At 48.3% G+C, this 22,543-nt stretch overlaps 1 protein-coding gene and 1 long non-coding RNA gene across 14 annotated transcripts in view; one reads left to right on the top strand and one right to left on the bottom strand.

Moving 5' to 3' along the window:
* LOC125169927 (uncharacterized) overlaps positions 1–8,008 on the top strand; it is a 14,186-nt gene extending 6,178 nt beyond the window's left edge. The window contains exons 2-6 of the long non-coding RNA XR_007153842.1: positions 434–557; positions 941–1,308; positions 3,111–3,262; positions 4,229–4,440; positions 7,772–8,008. This is a non-coding gene — a long non-coding RNA (uncharacterized LOC125169927). The remainder of the gene's footprint in view (positions 1–433; positions 558–940; positions 1,309–3,110; positions 3,263–4,228; positions 4,441–7,771) is intronic.
* IKZF4 (IKAROS family zinc finger 4) overlaps positions 1–22,543 on the bottom strand; it is a 26,599-nt gene extending 4,056 nt beyond the window's left edge. The window contains exons 1-9 of one of the 13 annotated variants that reach the window (XM_047865822.1): positions 22,253–22,543; positions 14,103–14,238; positions 13,900–13,950; positions 8,521–8,614; positions 6,351–6,455; positions 5,077–5,337; positions 4,238–4,405; positions 1,045–1,194; positions 443–574 (exon numbers count right to left, since the gene is read on the bottom strand). In XM_047865822.1, coding sequence (XP_047721778.1) covers positions 443–574; positions 1,045–1,194; positions 4,238–4,405; positions 5,077–5,337; positions 6,351–6,455; positions 8,521–8,614; positions 13,900–13,920 — 931 coding nt within the window. In that variant the 5' untranslated portion in view covers positions 13,921–13,950; positions 14,103–14,238; positions 22,253–22,543. Of the gene's footprint in view, positions 1–442; positions 575–1,044; positions 1,195–4,237; positions 4,406–5,076; positions 5,338–6,350; positions 6,456–8,520; positions 8,884–10,363; positions 10,614–13,488; positions 13,531–13,899; positions 13,951–14,102; positions 15,766–17,859; positions 19,917–22,252 lie in introns of those variants that run through there. The other 12 variants (XM_047865821.1, XM_047865823.1, XM_047865827.1 and 9 more) reach the window with 12 other exon arrangements.

Here is a 22,543-nt window from a genome sequence, read left to right as displayed (position 1 = left end):
GGACTCAGTCCCAGCCCACTGATCTTTAAAACTTCCTTCATTACTCTTTATAAAGCTAGAGAGTGAACAATCAAGGCCAGATGGGTGGACCCCACACTCACACCTCCTCCCTCTGACACTAAGAGTCATTCTCTCAGTTCCCACAGGCTGAAGTCCTTGCTATTCTCAAAACCTGGAAGAACCTGAGCTCCCTGACCCCTTCCTCTTACAACTACCACAAGACCCCTCAACACTGACCCCTCTCCACCCTCCACCCTCCTGAGGTACCTTCTCCCTCTTCACTCCCCTCCTGTTCTCTGGGGATGTTGTCTGAGCACCAGAGACTACCAGACCACTTTTCCAAATCAAATCTCCAGACCTAGCTGGTCAAATGGCTACCAGAGCTCAGATTTAGATGAGCTGTGGCTTAAAGCTGATGTCTTCTCTCCAACAGGATTCTTACCTACGAACTTCTGGGGGGTGGAACGCTTGCGTTTGGTGAGGCTGTTGGCCAGCCGATCAATGAAGGTTGGCCGCTCAGAGGATGAGTGCAACATGGAGTCTGGCACCATCTCCAGGTCACGTATCTCATCACCTGGGGGGAAGGAGGTGGAGATAAGTAATAGCTGAATGGGGGTAGCATTAGCCCAGCAGCCTTTGCCTGGAGAAAATCAGCAGGTCGGTAGCCAAGGAAGGTCATACCCGATACCTGGAAAACTAGGTTCTGCTCACTCCCCGCCCATCCAGAGCTCATCCTAGCAACATTTCAAGTAACTTGAGGACAATTATGTACATGTGACCCTTGATTTTATACTTCCTTGTGTTTTCTCTCTCCCATTACACTGAGGACATAGATCAAATTCTCTCTGACCCCTGGATCTCCCTGCAGCACCTACCACAGGGCTTTGCACCGACTGGAGGGCTTGGCAGATTTACTGAGGTAACTGTCCTTTTTCCACAGATCGCATCCCTTTGTGAAGAGGGGGTAGATGCTGGAATCATCCTGGTCCTGCACTCCCTCTGACCCAGCCCTCAACTCCCCCACAGGCCTGCCTACAGCCCTACCTGCTTGGCCAGCGAGAGCCTGGGCTTCAGTGCTGAGACTCTGTAGGTAGTTGTGGCACCGCTCTTTGTGCTCCTCCAGGGTACTCTGCTGTTTGTAGCTCCGGCCACAGTAGTTACACTTGTAGGGCTTCCCCACTGTGGGAGAGGAAACTATGGAGGAGACAGGAGACGGATGGCATGAGTTACTTCTCCCTGTACCCTGGCTCTACAAAACCATCCAGGAGCAAAGGCTCATGGGCTTGAGGAGGAAGGGATGTCACTCAGGTGAGTTCGGCTTGTCTTTCCTTCCCTGACTCCAGCTGCAAGCATGGACAGATAACCAAACTGTGGAGAAGAGGGCCAGTGCGCAGCTATGGGAGGACAGAGGGGAGCCAGGGCATATAGCTTTGGACTGCTGGTGGGCCTCACGATGGCCAAACTGCTGCTAAAAACGTAAGGGAGGACCCAGGGACTTTGTAGGGGATCGTCCCTGGCAGGCAGGCTGGCCCCACCCCAGGGTCTCAGATTCTGGGGCCCAGACTGTGGTTTAACCTTTCCATGTGGCAAGCGGGTGTAAGTGCTGTTTATCAGACAAGGGGATTTTTTGCTTATGAGTTATCTGCTTCGGTTTGAGGGAAATTGGTGACCTGGGGTGACAGAAGTGAGAGCCCTTAGATCTGTCAATGGGGGGAGGGACAGTTCTCACTGACCTTTACTTATACTTTTACCTCCATCCTTAGCCTAGTTTTACTGCTTTTCTTCCTTTTTCTTTCTTTCTTCCTTCCTTCCTCTCTTCCTCCCTCCCTCCCTTTCCCCCTCTCTTTCTTTCTTCCTCCCTTCCTCCCTCCCCCCGCCGCCCTCCCTTTCCCCCTCTCTTTCTTTCTTCCTTCCTCCCTCCCTCCCTCCCTCCCTTCCTCTCTCCCTCTCTCTCTCTCTCTCTCTCTCTCCCTCTCTTTCTTTCTTCTTTTCTTTCAGATTTTATTTTTAAGTAATCTGGGGCTAGAACTTATAGCCCCAAGATCAAGAGTCACATGCTTCACCAGCTGAGCCAGCCAGGCGCTTCTACTGCTTATTTTTCTGTCCCTCTACACTGAGATACCAAGAGAGCCCCAGAACAACTATCACTGATAGAGAAATTCCGAGAAGAGAAAAAGAATAAAAGGACAGAGAGGAGAATAAAGGAGATGAGTAAAAGGAAGAGAAACAACAACTTTGAGGGCCTCTAAAAATTTTTTTTAAATAAAGAACAAGTTATAAAGATTTTTTCTGGGGTGTCTGGCTGGCTTAGTTGGGAGAGCATGCGACCCTTCATCTCAGTGTTGTGAGTTCAAGCCCCATGGTGACTGTACAGATTACTTAAAGAAAAAAAAGATTTTGTTTCTACTGAAGAAGTCAGGAAAACTGAGATGGACACTTCATTTAAAGACAACTTTTGAGGGATGATATTTGTGACAGGAGAAGGAAAGTGAGAGAAACAAGGTACTGTATATTTTATTTTATGTATCTTGCTACTATTGAGCAGGAAGATAGGAGGTGTCTCCAGGAGGCTGGTAATACTAGCCGCGCGGCCCTTACATACATACACACACACACACACACACACATACACACACACACACACACCCATAAACTGGGCCTTGATTCAATCAGTCTAATGCCATTTTGACCTTGCTCTGTAAATCCTAGTATGTGGGAGATGAGGTGAATGCCATGGTCCTTGTCCACTCAAGACTTTGGGGGAAATGGTTTAACATCTGGGAGAGGAGCCCCTTTTTTCATTATAGTGTGGTTATAACAGAAAGCATATCACAGAGATGGGACCCAGTGGTATACCTGTGTCTAATTCTGTCCCTAATAAGTCTCCTACAGAACAACATCCAAAATTTACCCAGCTGGCCTCATTGCTATTGGTTCAAGAATTCTAGGGAGAAGCCATCCTTGTTCCAAACCAGCAGGGGGAGCCGCCCCTTTTCTGAGGAAAAGGAGTAGGATTCTTTGACACAGAACATTTATAGGGGTCCAGGAAGGCTGCAGGATAGCTCTGTGACCAGCAAATCTTTTTTTTTCTTCCTTTCTTTCTCCCCCAGAGTTTCAGTATCCTTGTCAGCAAAACAAGGATAATGCCATCTACCTTAGAGTCGTTATGAGGATCACATGAAAAGACAAGCAAAATGCTTTGTGGATTATAAAGCCTGAATCAACGATGACCTTTCTCCCTGTTTCTCTACTCACCTCCAAGGTGAGAGAACCTAGAACACGGTAGGTGGCTGGGAAAAGGGTGATGAGGTGATTGCTCTGTCCCCTTACATCCTGGCCTGAGAGAGTTTAGGAAGAGAAAAATAGCAAGGAACATTTCCAAAGACAAATCCTACTAATTTTTTCCCTCTGCCCTTCTTCCAGCCTTTCCCCACTCTTGAGCTCCTCCTTCCTGCCAGTGTGACTCCCGGCCTCTTCACAAGGCCAAGTCAAAAACTTAAAATTTAGTAAGATGCTTCAAAAGTGCTATCTGTCTAGCTGATTCAGACAGATGTTGACTCAAACAGTCTTGGCTGGGGTAGGAAACTCAGGTAGTCTGGTTCGCTGGCACTGATCCAAACACTACCCTCTAGACACCCTCATGACTTGTTCTTGGCTCTGGGAAGGTGACAACCTCTTGGGATGGGGAACAGAAGTTTTTCCTAGGCTACCTTTCTGCCAGTTTGGAGGACCATGGCTATTTTCAGGAACCAGTAGGAAGTAAAGGAGAGGACAGACAGTGGTTGTCCGAGACGTCTGGTATTCTGGAGGGAGGTGATGATGGTGATGAGTGTGGGGCCTCGAGCACAGGGGAGTATGAGGAAGGGTTTTCCTGATGCTTAGAAGTATGTGTGTGTGGGGGGGTGACAAGGCACAGATGGTTCTGGCATTAGCACGAAACTTTAAAAAACAAAGGGCGAGTGACTGTTACGAGCCAAGAAAATCACCCCTGCTCCTTTTGCTCCAAGTCACAGTGTGGCAGATGTAAAATACCTCACCAAAGAGTCCCCCAAATTCCCCATGGGGCCCTGCTGCCCAGACGAGGGGTGAGAGAGGCAGGGCCCTATCTGCTCTGTGAGTGCTCTGCCCTCCTCAGTGACAGACACTGTAACTCCCCAAATGTCAGAGAGGTCACTGAGCTCTATTTTCTGGGTGTACTGAGGTCCCACTCTTCCTTCCCCCTAAATAGGTAACTGACCCGAGTGTGTCCGGAGGTGGCCAGTGAGAGCATCGCGCCGGCGGCAGGCGTAGTTACAGAAGGGACATTTGAAAGGCTTCTCCCCAGAGTGAAGTTTGATGTGGCGCAGCAGGTTCCCCTTCTGGGTGAAGGAGGCGCCACACTGGTTGCAGTGGAAGGGCCTTTCACCTGCAAGAGAAAGAACAGATCTCTGAGGACTGCATGTGAGGAATTTTGAAGGCTGAACCTCTTCTGTCACCCTCTGCCCCACCCTGCTTAAGGGACAGTGCTCAGAACAATTTCTGAGAGGCAGAGCTGTGGCACGCACAGGAAATTCCTGCTTTCTAAAGATTCCCTTGGGAAGAGCCTTACCCTGGGAAGGTGTGGATCAGGATGAATGGCAGGGCAAAGGGCACCAGGCCTGGAACTCTGGGCCAAAAGATCATTAACCCAAAACCGAGCCTTACAAGACCCACTCTGCCCCTGGAGCCCAAAGGCTGAGAAAGCTGAGAAGAGGCTTTTGTTTTCCTTTTCTTTGTTTGTGTATGTTTGTTTGTCTAAATCAACAGGGCCCAAACAGGGTCCTACCCCTGTTGGGCTGGAGGATTCATCCTGAGGCTACATCTACCTCTCCCTCACCTCCTGAGAAAAATACCAGCTTTTCTTTATAACAACAGCTGATGAGAGTGCCAAAGAAGTACAGTGTGGAGGGAATCCAAACGCCATCCCCCCTTTCTTTCATTGGCTAGAAAATGTGCTGGGAGAGACTCTTCCCTTTCTGAGGCTGTCCCACTGCATTGTGGGCCTCTGCCTTTCCAGCCTACCCTGGGAGCTCCTCCTCAACCCCCTGGCTTACTCACCCGTGTGGCTGCGCTTATGCACCATGAGCACATTGGGTCCGATACAGACCATGCCGCAGACATCACATTTGAGCTTGCCATTGGGCAGCCGGATGCCCCCGGGGGAGTGAGGCTCTGGCCCACTTCCATCACAGTAGCCCAGGGGCTCTGACAACGAGTCTTCCACGATCACACTGTCGTCCTTTTCTAGGAGCCGCTCATCTGGCCCCAGCAGTCTGCTCGACTCCTCATCGCTGTACATCTCCACCTTGATGGAGTTGGCTGAAGGGTGGGATGGTGTTTAGGACAGAGACAGGCAAAGGGGGGAACCTGCCTGCAGACAAGAATGTCACTCCCAATGTCCAGAAGGCTTTCTCCTGGCCCTGAGACACGTGGGCTTTAAAAGTGGCCAATACCCTCGGTATCCTCGGTGGTGATATGGCACTCCTGCTGGGACCTGAAACAACCTTTTCCTTCTATCTCACCACCCAGGCAAATAGGCTTCAAGAGAAAGAAGTTGGGGTACATTGGATGTCTTCTGTCCCACTGGGGAGAGGAGGAGGCTAAGGAGAGCCTTTTTCTCCACTCTCTTGTAATAAAGAAAGACGTCTGGCTTGGCCCTGGGCAGGAAGCCAGCAAGTAACAGTGGCGGGAAAATGGTCCTAGGAAGACCAAAGAGACGGCAGGCTAAAGAGAGAGCAAAACTGGAAGACAGACATGGCTCACATTATCCTCCCTCCCCATAAGAGTGAACCCCCTCTACTCCCCTCCATTAAAATCTGGAGAGGGGGATGAAGGAGGGAGGAGCCACTGAGGAGTAAGCTTTGGCTCTAGCTCTGACCTACATTCCTGGCTATTCCAACCATTTAGAGAATGTCACAGATCTAGGGCCAGCTAGGAGAGGCAGTAATGGGGACCCTGTCCGGGCAGGAGAATGGGGGTGGGGCTGGGTTGGTGGTGATGAGGAGATCCCTCTCATCTCTATTTCCTGTCTGACTCTAGCTTGTGACCATTCCTATGTCCTTGCTTCTCCAACTCCAGGGTTTCTCTTTGGAGACTTTAGTTTAATCCCACCCATGCTTCTTTTAATTCTACCCTTGTCTGGCAGAGACCATTCACTCTCCTTCCAGAAGTCAGAAGGACCCTAGATGCTGAACTCCTTAGTGTTTTAGAGGCTGTATGCAGGAAACCAGAGGGAGGCAGCAATGGGGAAATGGCTGCCAGTGGAGGGTGAACTGAGGGCCAAACACAAACAGGGTGCCTAGTGCCAGGGCAGGGCAGGAGATTGCACTTACCACTGAGTGAGCGGCTGGGAGAAGAGTGCTGGCTGTTGGGGGTGCTCACCGAGGGCCCCACCGGGGCCCCAAGGAACTCCTTCTCCAGAGATGAGTCCCCGCTACCTTGGAGGAGAGAATAAGAGGACAGGTGAAGCTGCAGCCGGGACTTTTACTGTCCATTGCCTCACCTTTTCAAAATTCTGTTATGCTTTGCAAACACTCATCTTGTAGCCATGTACAAGGCAGTGTTATACGTTCAGCACCATACCTTGTGATGAAGTTTTGGGGTGATGGTGGGGTGGTCCAGAGCTGATGGCCAAGAAAGAATTCTTGAAGACGTCTTTGGTGCAAAAGGTGATTTTATGAAAGCACGGGGACAGGACCCGTGGGCAGGAAGAGCTGCACTGGGGTTGCTACGGGTAACTGATTATATACCCTCAGATTGGGAGGGGGTTAGGGACAGAGTAAGTCTCCAAGGAATTTTGGAAACAAGCTTTCCAGGACTTCAAGGGGCCAGCTACTGTTAGGAAAATGCCATTTATTACCATTTAGTAAAATCTCAGTCATGAGACCCTTCAGATGTATATCAGAGGACCATAAGCTTGGGGTATGATTGCCAGCATATATCTTGGGGGAGTTGAGATAAAGGAAGTTTCCAAAGGAATTTTTATATGTTAAAGTAGACTTACAGGATCCTGGGGGTTGGGATAATGTTAAGCTAAGATTCTCTTTTGCCCATAGCAAAGTGTCATCATCGAGGCAGCTGAGCTCTAGAGGAAGGTCACTCTGCCTGTTTCAAGGACTTATCAATGGGCTGTAGGCAGTAAGGGAATTTAATTTTTCATTTGCCTTTGTTTCCCACATCACCATGGTAAGCACTTAAGCCCCTTTCCTTTGTTCTTGAGTAGCCAGGAGTGCCTGAGGAATAGCACATATATTCCACCTGGGGTGGGGGGGAGTGGCCCAGGAGGCTAGCTTGTACTTTGTCCTCAGCTTAACTTATGCTCCCTCATCACCTTGTGCCCTTGTCAGCCTGGTGCCCAGTGCTGACTTCTGCAAGCTCAGTGGCTGCATCTTGTTCACCCTACCTTTTTCTAGGCCTGAGGGGAAGAGCATCACTGCCTGACATCTACAGGAAGGAAGGCTGAGGCTGGGCGGGCCAGGGTGGAGAGGAAAATGGGGGCCTCAAAAGGGAGGTGGTTCAGGACAGATGCTCTTCCCTACTGTTCCTCTCCAGAGCCCCCAGCACCAGGTTCGGGATCTGTAGGAAGGGCAGCTGGAATTGTCCCTGAGTCTAATGATAATAAAAGTGACCATAATGACAGCTGCTAACACTTACTGAGTGTTATTGAGTGCTTATTTTGTGCCAGGTATTGTTCTGTGCACTTTATGTGAACAGCCCTGTAGAAGCAGGTGCCAATATTGTCTTAATTTTTCAGATGAGAAAACTGAGGCACAAAAGAGACTGTGTTACTTGTCCAAGGTGACATAGTGGTGGAACCCGGATGGAACATAAACAGTAAGCACTCATGTCCTTAGCCACCCTCTACACAGCCAGTTGAGAGTCATTGTTTCAGCAGAGGAGAGTTGGGCCCATTAGATCTTCTCTTCTGAAATCAGTAAAAATTTGACTACTCTAGAAAGCCTCCAATCGGATATGATTCCAAATACCTAAATACTACTTGATGTTCCCTTGACAGTGACATAAGTTTATTCTCAATATATTCATTGTTAACTTGTTGATAAATTGCTTTGTAAAAATGAGTTTTGAGAGTTTGGTTATGTCTTTAAAAATTAGTTAACATATCTGAAGATATGAATCATGTCTTTAAAAAAAAAAATCCCTCCTCCCCGCAATCTTTTGCACAAATTTATAGGTAAAAAAATCCACAAAAACAAACAAACAACAATAACATACAAGTAGGTAAACACACACAGAAACACAGACATATATCACACATGTAGATACACATAAAGAGAACATACCTACGGGGGTAAACACACCCATAGCCTTCTACATTATCTGCTAACATGAACATGCATGGATGCGTACACACAAGCCTAAATATGGAAAAGAGAGAGAGAGAGAGAGAGAAAGAGAGAGAGAGAGAGAGACAAACCCTAAAATTCATCCCTAAAGTCCACCTATTAGTACTTTACCCAATTTCCCAGCTATGTACATACTTACTTTCACAAAATAAAGATTCCATTATAAAATGGTTGGAGTCTTGGGCCTGAGGCAAGAAATCCGGAACACACCCTCCTGAGGGATCCCTCTCCAGCTTGGTCAGTGGGAAGAAAACAACCACTCAGGACTTTGGGACCATTTCCCATTCATATCCTCTTCTAAAAGTCCCATTTCCCCCATTCTATCCCATCAAAGCCTGAGGAAAATTTGTTCACTATCTATAGAAAATGCCTTATGGCATTTTCAGTTTTCCCAGCTGGGGCTCTTTAGATGAACCATGGTTATCTAGAAAAGTTGCCCAAGTCAGAACCACACGCATATCATCAAAGTGAGCATCTCAGGAGTTGTGGGTTGAGATGTGTAGACTCAGACCCAGTTTTACAATACGTCCTTTAACAGAGTGTAGGGTTTACTATGGTTAAAAGGGCTAAAAGGAGTGTCTCCATGTTCCTTTTCAGACATTAGTGCTAACTTGCCCTAAATCACTTGATATTTGTAATGGGGGAAGAACTGAGCTCTGGGCCCTGGTACTGAGCCCTGGACCCTAAAACAATGAGTGAACTTGCTGGAAATCCATCTCTAGTCCCAGCCTACTGGGCTTGATATATGGGGAAAATATGCTTAAAGGAATATTTAGGGGCATTAAGAGGAAAATATCCTTTGTCCCTTCCTTATTAAGGCCTGGGAACAGGAGGAAGAGTAGGTGCCTCCACAGTCACACCGTTAGTCTGAGTGGGTCTTAGATGCCATTGCCCTCCCTAGGATAAAGGTAAGAGGGAAAACAGGTTCAAGTCTACTTTTGTGGCACTAATACATAAAAATGAATCTGTTTTAGGGGTCAGAAAGTCTTTATGGGGACCCTGGGATTTTGAGTTCTAGCTGGAGGGTGAAGGGGACTAGAGTCAGATTTAGGAAGTTCAGCAGTTCCTCTGTCAGTCCCAGAAACCCCAGTGAGGGAACTTCAAATGCCTGGGACTCCCAAGAAACCCCAGACTGTCAAAGCCAAGAATTAAGGCCACTCTCAGGTCTCAGATAAATTTTCTTGGTCAAAGTCATCATAGATTGGCTGAACCCCCAGAAGGCAAAGCCAAATCATGAGGTTGACATCAGAGGAACAAGGAGGCGGGTATGGGGCAGAAAAACAGGAGGGAGAGAGAGGAAATGGGGCAAGGTCCCACCAGCTAAATGTGTTTCACATGCTGAAGGAGACAAGCCCTCCACTCCTGCTGCCCTTCCTCGATCCCTTCAAAGAGTGGTTGGCTCTAGGGAACAGCCATGAGGTCTAAGAACCTCCACACTTATCAGCAAGGAATCTTATCCTAACTGCTTTCCCTGTCTTGACCATGGGCTCCAGGGTGGCAGGATGCTAGCCTGCTAGCCTGCTAGCAGGGAACAGTGGGTACAGGAGCAAAGAAAGACGCCCATCCCCGGCTCTATTGTGGGGAGGAGGCTGAGGGCCCTGGGATCTCTCTGTTCGAGGCTGAGGCTTCTGCTGCCAAGGCTCCTCTTTACCTAGATTCTATTACCCATTCCCACCCAGGCCTGTCTCGGCATTTCACCCAGGGCAGCTCTACATCTGTCCCCAAGGCCTAATCAAGATGTCACCACAATCTCCCACTGTCCAAGTCGCAGTCTTTGCTTAGCAACACCAAACACCCTTCCCATCCTCCGCAAGTGTAAGGAGGAACGCCCCCTCCCCCGCCACACACACACACACACACACACACACACACACAGCCCCCATCCTTTCCCTCTCCTCAGGCTTGGGAGTTGTTACTGAATTGGCTCCCTAGCCCCGGCTCCCCCCTTCCCCCTCCACTAGCCACCTTCTGCCTGAACTTACATTATCCTTCCCTTGCCGGTGAGACCCTGGGGTGCGAACGCGGCCGCCGCCTTGGAAACGGCGAGGGAGTGCGGGTGGTGTGTGCATGTCTGCGTCTCGGTGGCAGGCAGGGGTGAGCCCAGCCACTCACCTTCCAGGAAGCGTGGATTCCTGGAAGTGAGGGGAACCGCCGTCATTTCGCAGGCAGCGGCACGGTGAGCAGGGGCCCACGGCTGCAGCCAACAAGAAGAGCTCAGCCCAGGGTGTATGTGTGTGAGTGTGTGTGTGTGTGTGTGTGTGTGTGTGTGTGTGTGTGAGAGAGAGAGAGAGAGAGAGAGAGAGAGAGAGAGAGGCAGAGGGAGAGAGGGAGAGAGAGGGAGAGAGGGAGAGAGAGGGAGAGAGGGAGAGAGGGAGAGAGGGAGAGAGAGAGCAAGCGAGAGCACGCTTGGATGTGCTTGGGGAGGGGGCTGGAGAGAATGTATATGTGTGTCTGGTGGGGGGGATGCTAGGCTACAGCATCCCTTTCCCAAGCCAGTAAAGGGGTGGGGGTGGGGGGTGTGCACAGGGAGGGGGAGGCAGATGCCGTTGCCCTCGTGCCCAGCAGACAAAGAGGAACTGCACAACAAATGCCTGAGAGAGGCAAGAGTGTGTGCAAGAGAGAGAGAGAGAGAGATGGATGGGCCCTCAGGGTGGGAGGGAGAAAGGGGGGCCCCCAGGGAAGGCCCAATCCTCTGCCAGCTGGGGAAGCCAAGGCCCCAGAGGTCATGGGGCCCAGGACATGGGGCAGCTTCAAGGCTCTCAGATCGTCAGAAAGCCCCTCCCCCACTAAACTCAGGCACTCAGATTCCCTCCTTTCCCTCCTCCTCCAGGAGGGAGGTTGCTCTTTAGATCTGGGGACTGACAGCCCCCTCCTTCCCAGCAGCGAGAAGGCCCAGCAGTCTGGTCTCAGGCTAGTGTTGCTCTGTGGCCCTGAGGCTTTTCAGATCCCAGGCAAAATCCTGATATCTTCTCCCTACCTCCACTCCCCTCCCTCCTGTGCCCCTGGGGCCTGGGCGGCCGACAGCCCTGGATGAATCCGCCTTCTATCAAGACAAGGCCTCTGCTCCCTTCCCTTCCAGAGGAGCTGCTCACTGACGTGCTGACCTACTTTGGAGACTAGATTTTCTGATTCCAAGAATTTGGGGGTGGGAGGGGCTGTGAAACTTTGGGCTGCCTACCCCTGGATCCCTTTCGAAGGTTCCCTTAAACAGTTCACAGTCCCAGAAAACTTGTGAAAAGCACCGCTCAGTCAATTAATTGCATGAGCTGGGTTTGAGCAACTCAGTTTCCCCTGAAAGACAGGGAATGGAGGTGGGGAGAAAATCTGTGTGGTAAGTTAGTGGATCCCTTCTCTTCCCTCTCTCCCTCAGGAGGGACTGACCTGCACCTTTAGAAAGAGACAAAGGGAGAGAAGATGCATTTTCTGAATCAGGATCTGTGAGGTGGGAAAATCTCTTTAAAGAACAGGAGAGATACTCCCTTCATCAAGTGGCCAGGTGAGGGAAGGCCACCTGGTATGAAGACAGAAGAGCTGTGATGACCTTGAAGGGCCAAAGTGTGCTTTAGGAGGGGTCTACACAGCAGCCTTTCCCACTGCTTGCATATTGGCCCAGGAGAGATGGGTCATTTAGAGACTCTCAGATGCCCTCAAATGGACTGTCTCAGCCATACCCATTCCTGCGGGGGCTACTTTTCAGAACTAATGTTAGCCTTGGCTTTCCCTTTTCCTTCTCTTTAAGGTGGCTGCTGGCCCTAGAATTCTCAAAACACAGATGAGAGGTTTCTGGCCTCTACTTCCATTCAAAAACTATGCTGTGCAGAGGCTTCTCTTGTCTAGGAAATGTCAACCCGCTGAAAGCGGGGAAAATTTGGTTTCATAGCACAGTGAAGCAACCACCCTAGGGGCTTTCCTCTAATATCCAGCATTCTCCAGAGACAGAGATCCATGGGATATTTCCCCAGCCACATTCTCAGTTTCTCATTTACCTACATTAGGGCAGGGACTGGTTTTTATCTGAGTGTTCCCCAGCAATAAAACAGCATCCTGAGTGTGGTTGTTGCTCAGTAGTGGTTTTCTGAGTAGGCCTAACTGAGCAGGAGATAGAAGGACTGGGTGGTTCCTCAGAAGGGCCATGATTTTAGTTCCAACAAAATCTCTTTCAATTAAATCAGTCCACTTGATCCCTGTCACGTGTCCACCGTGTGGCAGGTATCAAATGCCTTAATCCATTCCAACTCCTTCCCCCTTAAATAAGAAAGGGGTCAGAGTCAGTGTCTTACCTTATGTTACCCACATGCTGCCAATGACTCTTATATGTGTGTCTGACCCACCTAGCTATCATCTTTGAATGTACCCATAATTCCATTGGTCCCACTTCAGGGTATAGAAAATAAAATGCTATGGGTCATTTCTACAATGGTGCTTGGATTTCTGATGGGCATACTCATCATGTCAAAACCCAAATCTGGCTCCCCTTATCTCTTATAATCATTCCCTGCCCTGACATTCTAATGATCCAAAAAAGGAGTCCTTGCGTCTTAGAGACAAACTCTGTCTTAGGCCCTTTTCTGCACCTTCAGAGAGGGGGCCAGAAAAATTCCGCATTTTTTTTTTCACCTTGTTGTTAAACTCTGAGAGGATCCTGATTACCCTCATATCTCTAAAAGCCGTTTGCAGTATAAGCAGTGATCTCTTCTGCCTCAGTAAGAGTATTTGGCAGGTATGAAAAGCCATAGCATGTTATGACCATGACAAAGGACTGGGGGAAATGAGAAGTGGGCTCTATATCGCTCCTTCAAAGGCTCTTCGTTGTTGGCCCACTGGCTGAATTCAGCCCATAGATAAGTTTGGCTTGCTCCATGGAACACTTTTTTAAAATATTGAGTCATTATTCTAAAATGGAGACATTTCACATAAAATATGGATTCCTGAATTCTGTTGAAAAATTGGAAGTTTTGGCCACACCAGATACACATTCTGGCATGGCAGTGACTGGTGGACACCGAGGAGCAGTTGCTCCTTGAGGTAGGACATGTGTTCTCTGTCCATGACAGTCCCCACATTCTCTTCGGTTTATTATCCCAACCCAGTTCACTCATTTACATACCCAACTGGCTCCTGCAGGCCTTTGAGGTTTGAAACGCTGCTCCACTGTCTACCTGGCTGGGATAGAATATCCTGTTTGGCTGGTGACCTCAGAGAACAGGAGAAGGAATCACATCTTCCTTCAATCTCTTTACTTTTAAATCATTCCTCTCTATTAGTCTCCACTCGTATTCCCCGCCTATTCCCTTCCCCTACCCTTATCCTCCAAGAAGTCTGGGAAGAGAATCACTATTTAGGGAATGTAAAATGACCAAAATAGAGGCACACTACCAAGCAAACCAAGCATGAGTGGCAGCTCTGTGACGACTGGGGCACTCAGAGGTCCTGTGCTAGGCTGAAGGCTCTCCACTCTGCTCCACAGGCGAGTGTCTGCTCCCAGCCCCTTACAAACAGAATGCACAAGAGGGCATACCAGACATATAGGAGCGGCCATTGCAGTCTTCTATATCCATCTTAGAGTCTGCTGAAAGAGAAAATAGCTGCTATCAGAAGCCAGATCTGGGAAGGGAGGAGGTTTCTAACATTCTGGAATTAGCAAGTGTGCTCTGACCCTATCCTAAAGATGAAAAACTTCGTACTTTGTCCTGATGAGAAAGACAATGTACCCTGACTTACAGACCCCAGGGTCTTGTCCAACCCACAACTTCTACAGGCTTCCCCAGCCTCCGAAGTGGAACAATGTCTTACTCCAGAGTGGTCCTGGTTGTGTTGTTTTGAGAGTAGACCCCTCCTCCTGTAGGTGGAGCTGATGCTGTGGGAAAAGAGACAGGTTACAGCCCAGCTTTCTGGAGGCACAGAAACCAGCTCCATAGAAGCTCTGTACCTTAAGGATGGGGTAGTAATAAAAGGAAGAAACAGGATTCTGTCTCAGGGGATTCTTTTTGTGGGGGGGGGGGGGTATGTGGGGGAGGGTGGAGGACAGGAAGGTAAATATGGAGGAGAGCAGCCCACCTCAGGTTCAGTGGAGTCCACTACTGAAGGTGTAATAAACCAATTAAATCTTCAAGTGGCTTCTCCCCATATTCTTGTCACTTACGTTGCTATGTTTTATTTATTTATTTATTTTTTTAGGGTGGGAACCCTGAATTTAAAATGCAGGTTAGTCTATTTGACAGAAGCAAGCAGTAATTGGCAGTAGAGTATTAAACAAATCAAGAACTGAGAACAATTAAAAGTGATAATTTGTTGCAATGAATTCTCTCTTTAGGAGCCTGTGGGAGGAAGAAAAAAAAAATCTCTTTGGTAGAAATTTACATACCTCCAAAATTGATTTCACCAGTCACCTAATGAAAACTAAATACTCCAGGGGCAGATTTGAGGGCGCAAGAGTGGGGAAAGGAAACAGTTGGAGCTGCCACCAGGATTCCTGTCTCTTTGAAGGATCTCTCTGAGGTGGATGGATGAAAATTTGGTTTGCTTGTAATACTATACTGTTAGAGGCAAGGATTGGGGACTCTGAAGGATGCACAGGGGAAAAGTATCTATTACCCTGTCTCCCCCTTCCCCCAGGTCACTCTTGCGCCGAGAGACATCATACTCTTCTGAAAAGTCTCAAGACAAAGCCTGAAACATGGGCTTTCCTTCACTTCACAGAGCAGCTCTGCCTTAGATTTCATCAGAGAGTCCTAGTCTCACCCAGGAAACCTGGGTGTGGAAGAAAAATTTATCTAAATTTATTTTCAGTTCTTCTTTTCTTCACATCCTCCCTGAGATGGTCTCAGCTTTGGAATCAGACTGCTAGACCAAGCCACAATAATAAGTGGTTCCTTGAAGGTTCCCTTAGGGGTAATGATTAGAAGAGCCCAAGTCCACAGTGGTTAGCAAACTCATACCCCCTGGAACTAGCCATAGAACTGTGGTGGTCAGAGATTCAAAGAATGAGGAAGGGCGGTCTGGTACTCATGGGGCCCCTCTCATTTCTGAATCATTAGCTCCATAATTGCCTTTTAGGATTTTTCAAAACTACTGCAGAGCTAAGATGCCACATGTGACTTCCCTACACATACACACACATGCACACAAACAGGAGAAGCAAGAATGGGCAAGATTTCCTCCATTTTCTGCTTGGAGAAACTGAGGCTCAGAGCAGTGACGTTACTTGTCTCTGGGCTCATGGTGAGACTGGAACAAAACAAAACAAAACAAAAGAACACAGGTCTCCTGAGCTGTGCTCTTCGCATTAAACCATCTTGTTTCTTTTATTTAAAAAAAAATTTTTTTTAATGTTTATTTTTGAGAGAGAGAGCGAGGGAAGGGCAGAGAGAGAGAGAGACACACAGAATCTGAAGCAGGCTCCAGGCTCTCAGCTGTCAGCACAGAGCCCGACCCAGGGCTCAAACCCACAAACTGTGAGATCATGACCTGAGCCAAAGTCGGCCCCTTAACCGACCGAGCCACCCAGGTACCCCACTGTCTTGTTTCTTTTGGAAAGTCAGAATACTCAAGGCCTTCATGGATCTTCTTGCTTTCCCCTGGTTCTAACATCAATTAAGGCATCTTTTCCTTTGGTATGACCTCCGTGGGAGTGGGGTCTGTTACTTAAAAAGGAGGAAAAAGTAGAGCAGGCTCTACAGGGAGAAATATATTAATGTAATGTGTATGTGGTGTGTGTATGTGTGTGTGAGAGAGAGACAGAGACAGAGAGAGAGAACACAAAGGAACCAGGGGCTAGATAAGCACTAGGTAGGCAAAACAGTTGAAGCATAGCATTCAGCTAGCACTGGCTCAGGAAGTACATCTCATTCTTGGACACCTGCCCAAATGGTCCCAAAACAATTTCCAGAAGGGTCTGAAGGAGTTGTTTTCTGAGTTGGACTTTGTTCCTAGCAGTAAACTGAGCTCTTCTGCTTCTTAATTGCTCTTAACAGGTGCTCCATGACACATCTTGGGCAAAATCAGCATTTGGCTGCCTCTAACAGGTCTACATGCCAAGTTGGTAACCCTGGAAGTGAGAGGGGATCGAGATTCTGCTGTTCCCAATCTTGGTGCTCTGAGAGCCAGAAGCAAATCAGTAGATGTACTTCACTGTTTGTTCAAGTCTCCAGGCAGCACATCCCTTCCAACCTTCCCACTCCCCGCCCCTCAAAGCACCTCCTCCCCTGCCTGGCCAGGCAGGCAGATCTTAGTGTCTCCTTAGAGGAACTGGGTCAAATTAGGCACTGCCAATTGGAGACATACCACAGGGGGAGGAGGCATAAAAAGAGAGAAGTTAGTTACACAAGACAGGTTTGGCTCAAAGATCTTGGAAAGAAACCGGCTTTATAGCAACATAGGCATCATTCAGTGATGGAGGTAGTCACATATGTACTGTAAATTCAGTTCAGTGAGCTGAATACAAAGCAACTAGAAATAGCTAGTCTCCTAATTCAAAAGGAAGCGTCTCTGTGAGGGAGGAAAGTTTGGTCATTGTAACCTCCGGAGACAAAGGTTTTCTTCCCTGTTCTTTTGAATCCACTTGGCACTGTAACAAGAGTCCTCCGTGGCCCTGGCTTTCTCCCATCAACACAGTATCACATTTGAACAGGAATGGGCAGGAATGGACATTCCTTTTAGACAGAAGATTTCCCACCACACTTCCAGACAAGCACCAGGTCATGACCAATCCAAAGTCTGACTTCCAGGGGCAGGTCAGGCATCAGCTACCACCCCCAGCTTCTCATCTCCACAAAAACATCCCCACGGCTTTCACTATTGGGTGACAAAAATGTCAGAAAGTCAAGTTTTCTGTACGTGGTAGCTCTGAAAGCCTGAAATAAGATGGATATCACAAGTATTTAAAGCTCTTCAAATCCTTCAAAGAATCCTGTTTGATCCAGTGACACTCCAAAATTGGAATTTAAAATATACTCCATGTGGTCTAGTGTGTAGAAAGGCAGCAAGGAGGATATTGTTGGGAAAGAAAGTGGAGGTGGAGAGAGTGGCAAGGATTTGTGCCATCCTTTTGGTTATTGTTCCGGAACTGCGGCAGAGAGTAGCAATCTTTTCTCTGGTCTCTCTTAGGACCTGGGACCTGAAGTGTAGCCCCGTGATTATTAGCAAGACAGAACTTTTCACCTGCCTGGGAGTGAGCAGTTCAGGTACTGCAAGTAAACCAAACCCACAGCATCATCCTCTCCTGTCTGTACCTCCATGAACTGAATGAAAGCGACACAAAAACATGTTGGAGTCACATAGCTGGTTCTGTGGTCTATCAGGGCTTTGCATAACTGGGGACAGGAAAGAAGTAAATGGTTGAGGGAAGAGATGGAATAAGGCATTGTCTGCAGCCTGACTACGTGCCCCTTTCCAGGAAACAGACCTTGACATTGAGCAATCTGCAGCTCTGAAATGATCTTTGGGTCAACCTAGTACTCTCTGAAGGAAACCCACCAACCTTTTCTCAGCTCATGTATCTGTCTTTATAGCAGAAAGGTCTGACTCATTTTTTTCACCAGGCTGTAGATGATGACCTTCTGTCTACATATAAGACAGACGAAGACAGCTCAGCTTCATTATCCAAGTGCTTGGGGAGCAGTGCTGAGGGGATGAATTCCCAGGTAATCCTAGGAATGACCAGTCTCTAAAAAAAGAAGGGGTGTGAGCTGGAAACACAACGTCTGGGGAGTGGGAAAATATCACCTCATTGTCTCCTTTTAGATCTCAGAAGGATGAATATTTTCTCTTGTTCTTTGCACTTCCCTGTCCTCCCCACGTAGACTGCAGAAGAGAGAGAAGGCTAAGGTTTATAGGTGGGAGGAGAAACAATCGTACCCCTCCCATGTCTCATTTTAGGACTTAAGAAACTATGGAGGGGCTAAACTAAACAGGTAAATCACTAGGTGATGCGCACGAGCTGATACTCTCTGGGTTTGTGGTATACCCTGAAGTATTTGAGCCCTGTGTTTATAGAAAGGCCCCACAAAGTCACTGCTATTCAACTTTATGTTTGGGTAAAGGTGAGAAAAGTAGGCCAGCAGTGTTCGATTTGAGTTTCTTAATAATTAGTTTTGAAGCCAAAGATGCCCCTAACAAAGTTAGCTCAAGTGAAGTTTGAAATTACATGGAAGGTTCAGTGAACTATCCTGACTGGTATAGAGTAGTAAAAAGGGGGAAGAGATGGGAACAATTGCCTTTGGTGGCAGTCCTGACCAGAAGTCTCTAATGCATGCTGATCAAAAGGGCTCACTGTTGTTTGGGCGGGACAGATATTTTCAGGCTCCTCTGCTAACAAAGAATCTTGCCCTGACAAGTAAGCCTCTCTTCTTGTGGAGGGCCTAGGGCAGGAATGTTGTAGGACCTGGGGAATCTTGCAGCTAGAATGGAGTTGAGAGATGATCTCCAATCTCTTATTTTTTAACAGAAGAAGAAACTAAGCTGAGTCACCTATCTGGTTAGTGACAGAATTAAGACCAAATAGAACCCAGGTTATCAGTCTGGTAACCAGTCTTTCTACTACAGCCCAAAGTTAAATTTTGCCACAGTGGGAAGGTTTGGGACCACCCACGCTTACCTTCTTTCTCGGATGTTGAAATGAAAAGTTTGGGGGTCTGCATCTTGTGGCTTAAATCCTTAAACTAGAAACACTGGTTTATGGATGGAAGAAAAAATAATCCTCTCCCTCCCATGTCTCTTTTTAGAGATTATGAGCCTGAGGGAAATGCCAACCTAGGCCCTTACTAGGTCTCTTTAAGGTAGAAACAGAGCTCCTTGGCTCAAGCATTACACCAGCATATGTATTCCAGCAGAGTCTACAAGGTTGATGCCACTCCCACTGGTGGGGTAGGAGGGGACAGGCCATTCATATCAGCACTATCCTTTCTTACATGCTTTCGTCAGATAAACCTTGAAATTATCTCCCTGTTTCCAATACAGAATCTACAACTCTTCTGAGAAGGAGGCAAATCAAACAGCTGGGAATTCAGAGCCTTCTTTAGGCAGAGTCATGACACCAACAAAGAAAGGGAGTCCCTCTGCCTGTAGCATTGTCTACACCCACAGAGCTCCACATTCTTATTTGTTCTTGTACAGTAAAATGAGCCCAGAAATACCTGCCCTACAATAATTTGTCTTCATTTTTCCTTGGTTATTTTGTGTGTATGTTGAAGGAAAAAAGATGGCCAGTTTGGGAGAAAATAATTTCTTTGTGGATGTTAGTAGGAGGTAAAAGGTGGGATAATGTTCCTCCCACACTGGGAAGTACAAGCTGCAGATTTAAACTAGGAGAAAATAAAGAAGAAATGTTCAGTTGCATTTTCACTGGAAAAAAGTCAGGACTTCTTTCTGAGCCAAGTCCCAAAACATGCTTTGCCCTTAACCTACTAAGAGGAAGGGGATTGCCCAGAAGCTACAATTGAACTACCTGCACTCAGTGGGCAACAAAGACATTATATTCTGTGCTTGAGACATCAGCATCTATTGACTAGGGCAAGATATAATTCCGACCCTGCCAAATTGAGGGCAGCTCCCACCACCCGGGACCCACCCCAGAAGCTCCAGTGAGATCTATCCTGCTTCCCAATGGCTACACTATTTTCTTATTTTATTTTTAAAAATTTTCTCCTTTTTTTTTTTTTTTTCAACGTTTATTTATTTTTGGGACAGAGAGAGACAGAGCATGAACGGGGGAGGGGCAGAGAGACGGAGACACAGAATCGGAAACAGGCTCCAGGCTCTGAGCCATCAGCCCAGAGCCCGACGCGGGGCTCGAACTCACGGAGCGCGAGATCGTGACCTGGCTGAAGTCGGACGCTTAACCGACTGCGCCACCCAGGCGCCCCTAAAATTTTCTCCTTTTAAGACTTTGTTTTTATCTCATGAGCCACTCTTCTGACTATTCTCATGATCCAGGGAGCTGTCTGGATTCTCTGGCTTTCGGGTGTTCAGGCAAGGCTGAAGTTCCCTACACCACAAAGCAATATTAACTGAACTACTGACAGACCAATGAGGAGATACTTCTACCAAACAAGAAGCTACAATTTCAACGATTGTTTGATTTGGACTTGTCCTGGTCTTGTCCTCAGAATCACAGTTATCTTAGGTGGAATTATTAGGTAGTCAGACACCTGTTTTTAATGCTTCCTAAGAATATCAACATGTACCTTCACACAGATAAAGTGAACAAATAGCAGTAAGGGGAAACAGCAGGCCTCAATGTTTTTCTTACTATACATTTTTTTAATGTTTATTTATTTTTGAGAGAGAGAGAGAGCATGAGCAGGGGAGAGCAGAGAGAGAGAGAGAGAGAGAGAGAGAGAGAGAGAGAGGGAGACAGAGAATCCAAAGCAGGCTCCAAGCTGTCAGCACAGAGCCTGATTCGGGGGTCAAACCCACAAACTGTGAGATCATGACCTGAGTCCAAGTGGGACAATTAACCAACTGAGCCACCCAGGTGCCCTGGCCTCAAATGGTCTTCTGCTTGGCCTTGATGATGGAAGGCCTAGCGTTGATATGTGAGTGAGTCAGAAACTTTCTAAGCTCACCACTGATGCTTTAAGGGTTCAGGCGGGGTAGACTGGGAAACAGGTGGGGCTATGAAACATGTCAGTGGGGGATCTGTAAGAGTCACAACAGTTGGCAGTTTTGCTTATGAGAGAAAGGACTGAAATGAAAGAAGGTATGCAAAACTTGACACAATATAGTTGGTAATGCATCAAATCTTCCTGGAAGCAGAGTTAGTAAATTCTTGACCCTGGAGAAAGAAATGGGGTACTTTATTTCCTAAACATCTTAAACCTAAAGATCTGTGTTCCATTAAAACCCAACTCATGACAGGACTCCAACTGGTCCTCATGACGGGACCAGTCACGATTAAAAAAATTTAAAAAGCGGGGCACCTGGATGGTTCAGGTGGTTAAGCAGGGGACTTTGGCTCAGGTCATGATCTTGTGGTTCATGAGTTTGAGCCCTGCATTGGGTTCTCTGTTGTCAGCACAGAGCCTGACTGAGATCCTCTGTCTTCTTCTCTCTCTCAAAAATAAAATAAACATTAAAAATTTGAAAAAATTAAAAAGTAGAGAAATTTCAAAAAGTAGATGAAAATTTCAAAAGTGAGAATCTACAACTCTAGCAGACAAGGGGGAAGAAAATAACTGGGGATGGGTTGTGCGAAGAGGTACACGGAGGCCTATTTCAGTTTACAACTGCTTCCCAAAGTCTGTCTCTCCTTAGAGTCCTCAGACCCAGGGCTTCCTCTGTCACATTTCTTTCTTAGGACTCATATGCAGTGAATCTCTTCCTTCCCAGCCCTGCTTCTCAGGTTCCCTAGACGTCTCACCCTACATGGTACCTTAGACCGCACTTTCCACTTGCACTCTAAGTTTCTTCTCTACTGTTTCTCTCATTCTGCTCATTGCCTCCCAGATCTTCCCACCGAGGCCTATGTCCTTCTCTCTAACCTTCTCGACAAACCGCCCCCCCTCCCAGTCCTCTCGCTTTTTTGCCCAGGTACCCCCTCTGCTTCTCATTTCTCACCCTCTTCTGTTCTACCCCAGCGGTACCCCACCAAGGAGCCTCGCGCACCCAGCTCCTGGCTGTCTTGACCCGTCTCCCGCCTTTTTAGGACCCTTTGGCTCTCCGTTACCTTCCCCTCAACCTTGGAGCCTCGAGCCTAACTCCCCCACTAGCTGGACCAGCTCCCTCCCCTCGGGCCACAGCCCAGGCGGCCACCCTCTTCCCGCCAGCCCCCAGTCCGGGTCTCCCCTTGCTTCACGCCTAAGCCCCTCAGGCCCCGCCCCCGGCGACCGAGGCCCCGCCCCCAGCGCTTCGCCCAAGCCCCGCCCCTCACTCACCTGAGGCAGCTCCGCGCGCGCGCAAGCTGGGGGGGGTTAGGGAGAGGGGACGGTGTTGGGGAAGAGGGGGGCGGGGCGGCGGGGGTCCCCCACTCTGGCCCGGGCGGCCCAGTGCGGGGGGAGTGGGGTCACTGAGGCGGCGGCAATCGGGCCGGACCCGGGACCCGGGCACTCAGCGGCGGCGGCGGCTCCATCTCCATCAGCGGCTTCACCTGAGGAGGGACCGGCCCCCCCCAGCAACCCCCCCCACCACAGCCGTCCCCCCTCCCCCGAACAACTTCCGGTCCCACT

This window comes from Prionailurus viverrinus, chromosome B4 (assembly GCF_022837055.1).
Source record: "Prionailurus viverrinus isolate Anna chromosome B4, UM_Priviv_1.0, whole genome shotgun sequence".
Lineage (NCBI taxonomy): Eukaryota > Metazoa > Chordata > Mammalia > Carnivora > Felidae > Prionailurus > Prionailurus viverrinus.
The sequence above is the reverse complement of the archived record's forward strand: the minus strand, read 5'-3'. Positions and strand labels throughout refer to the sequence as shown.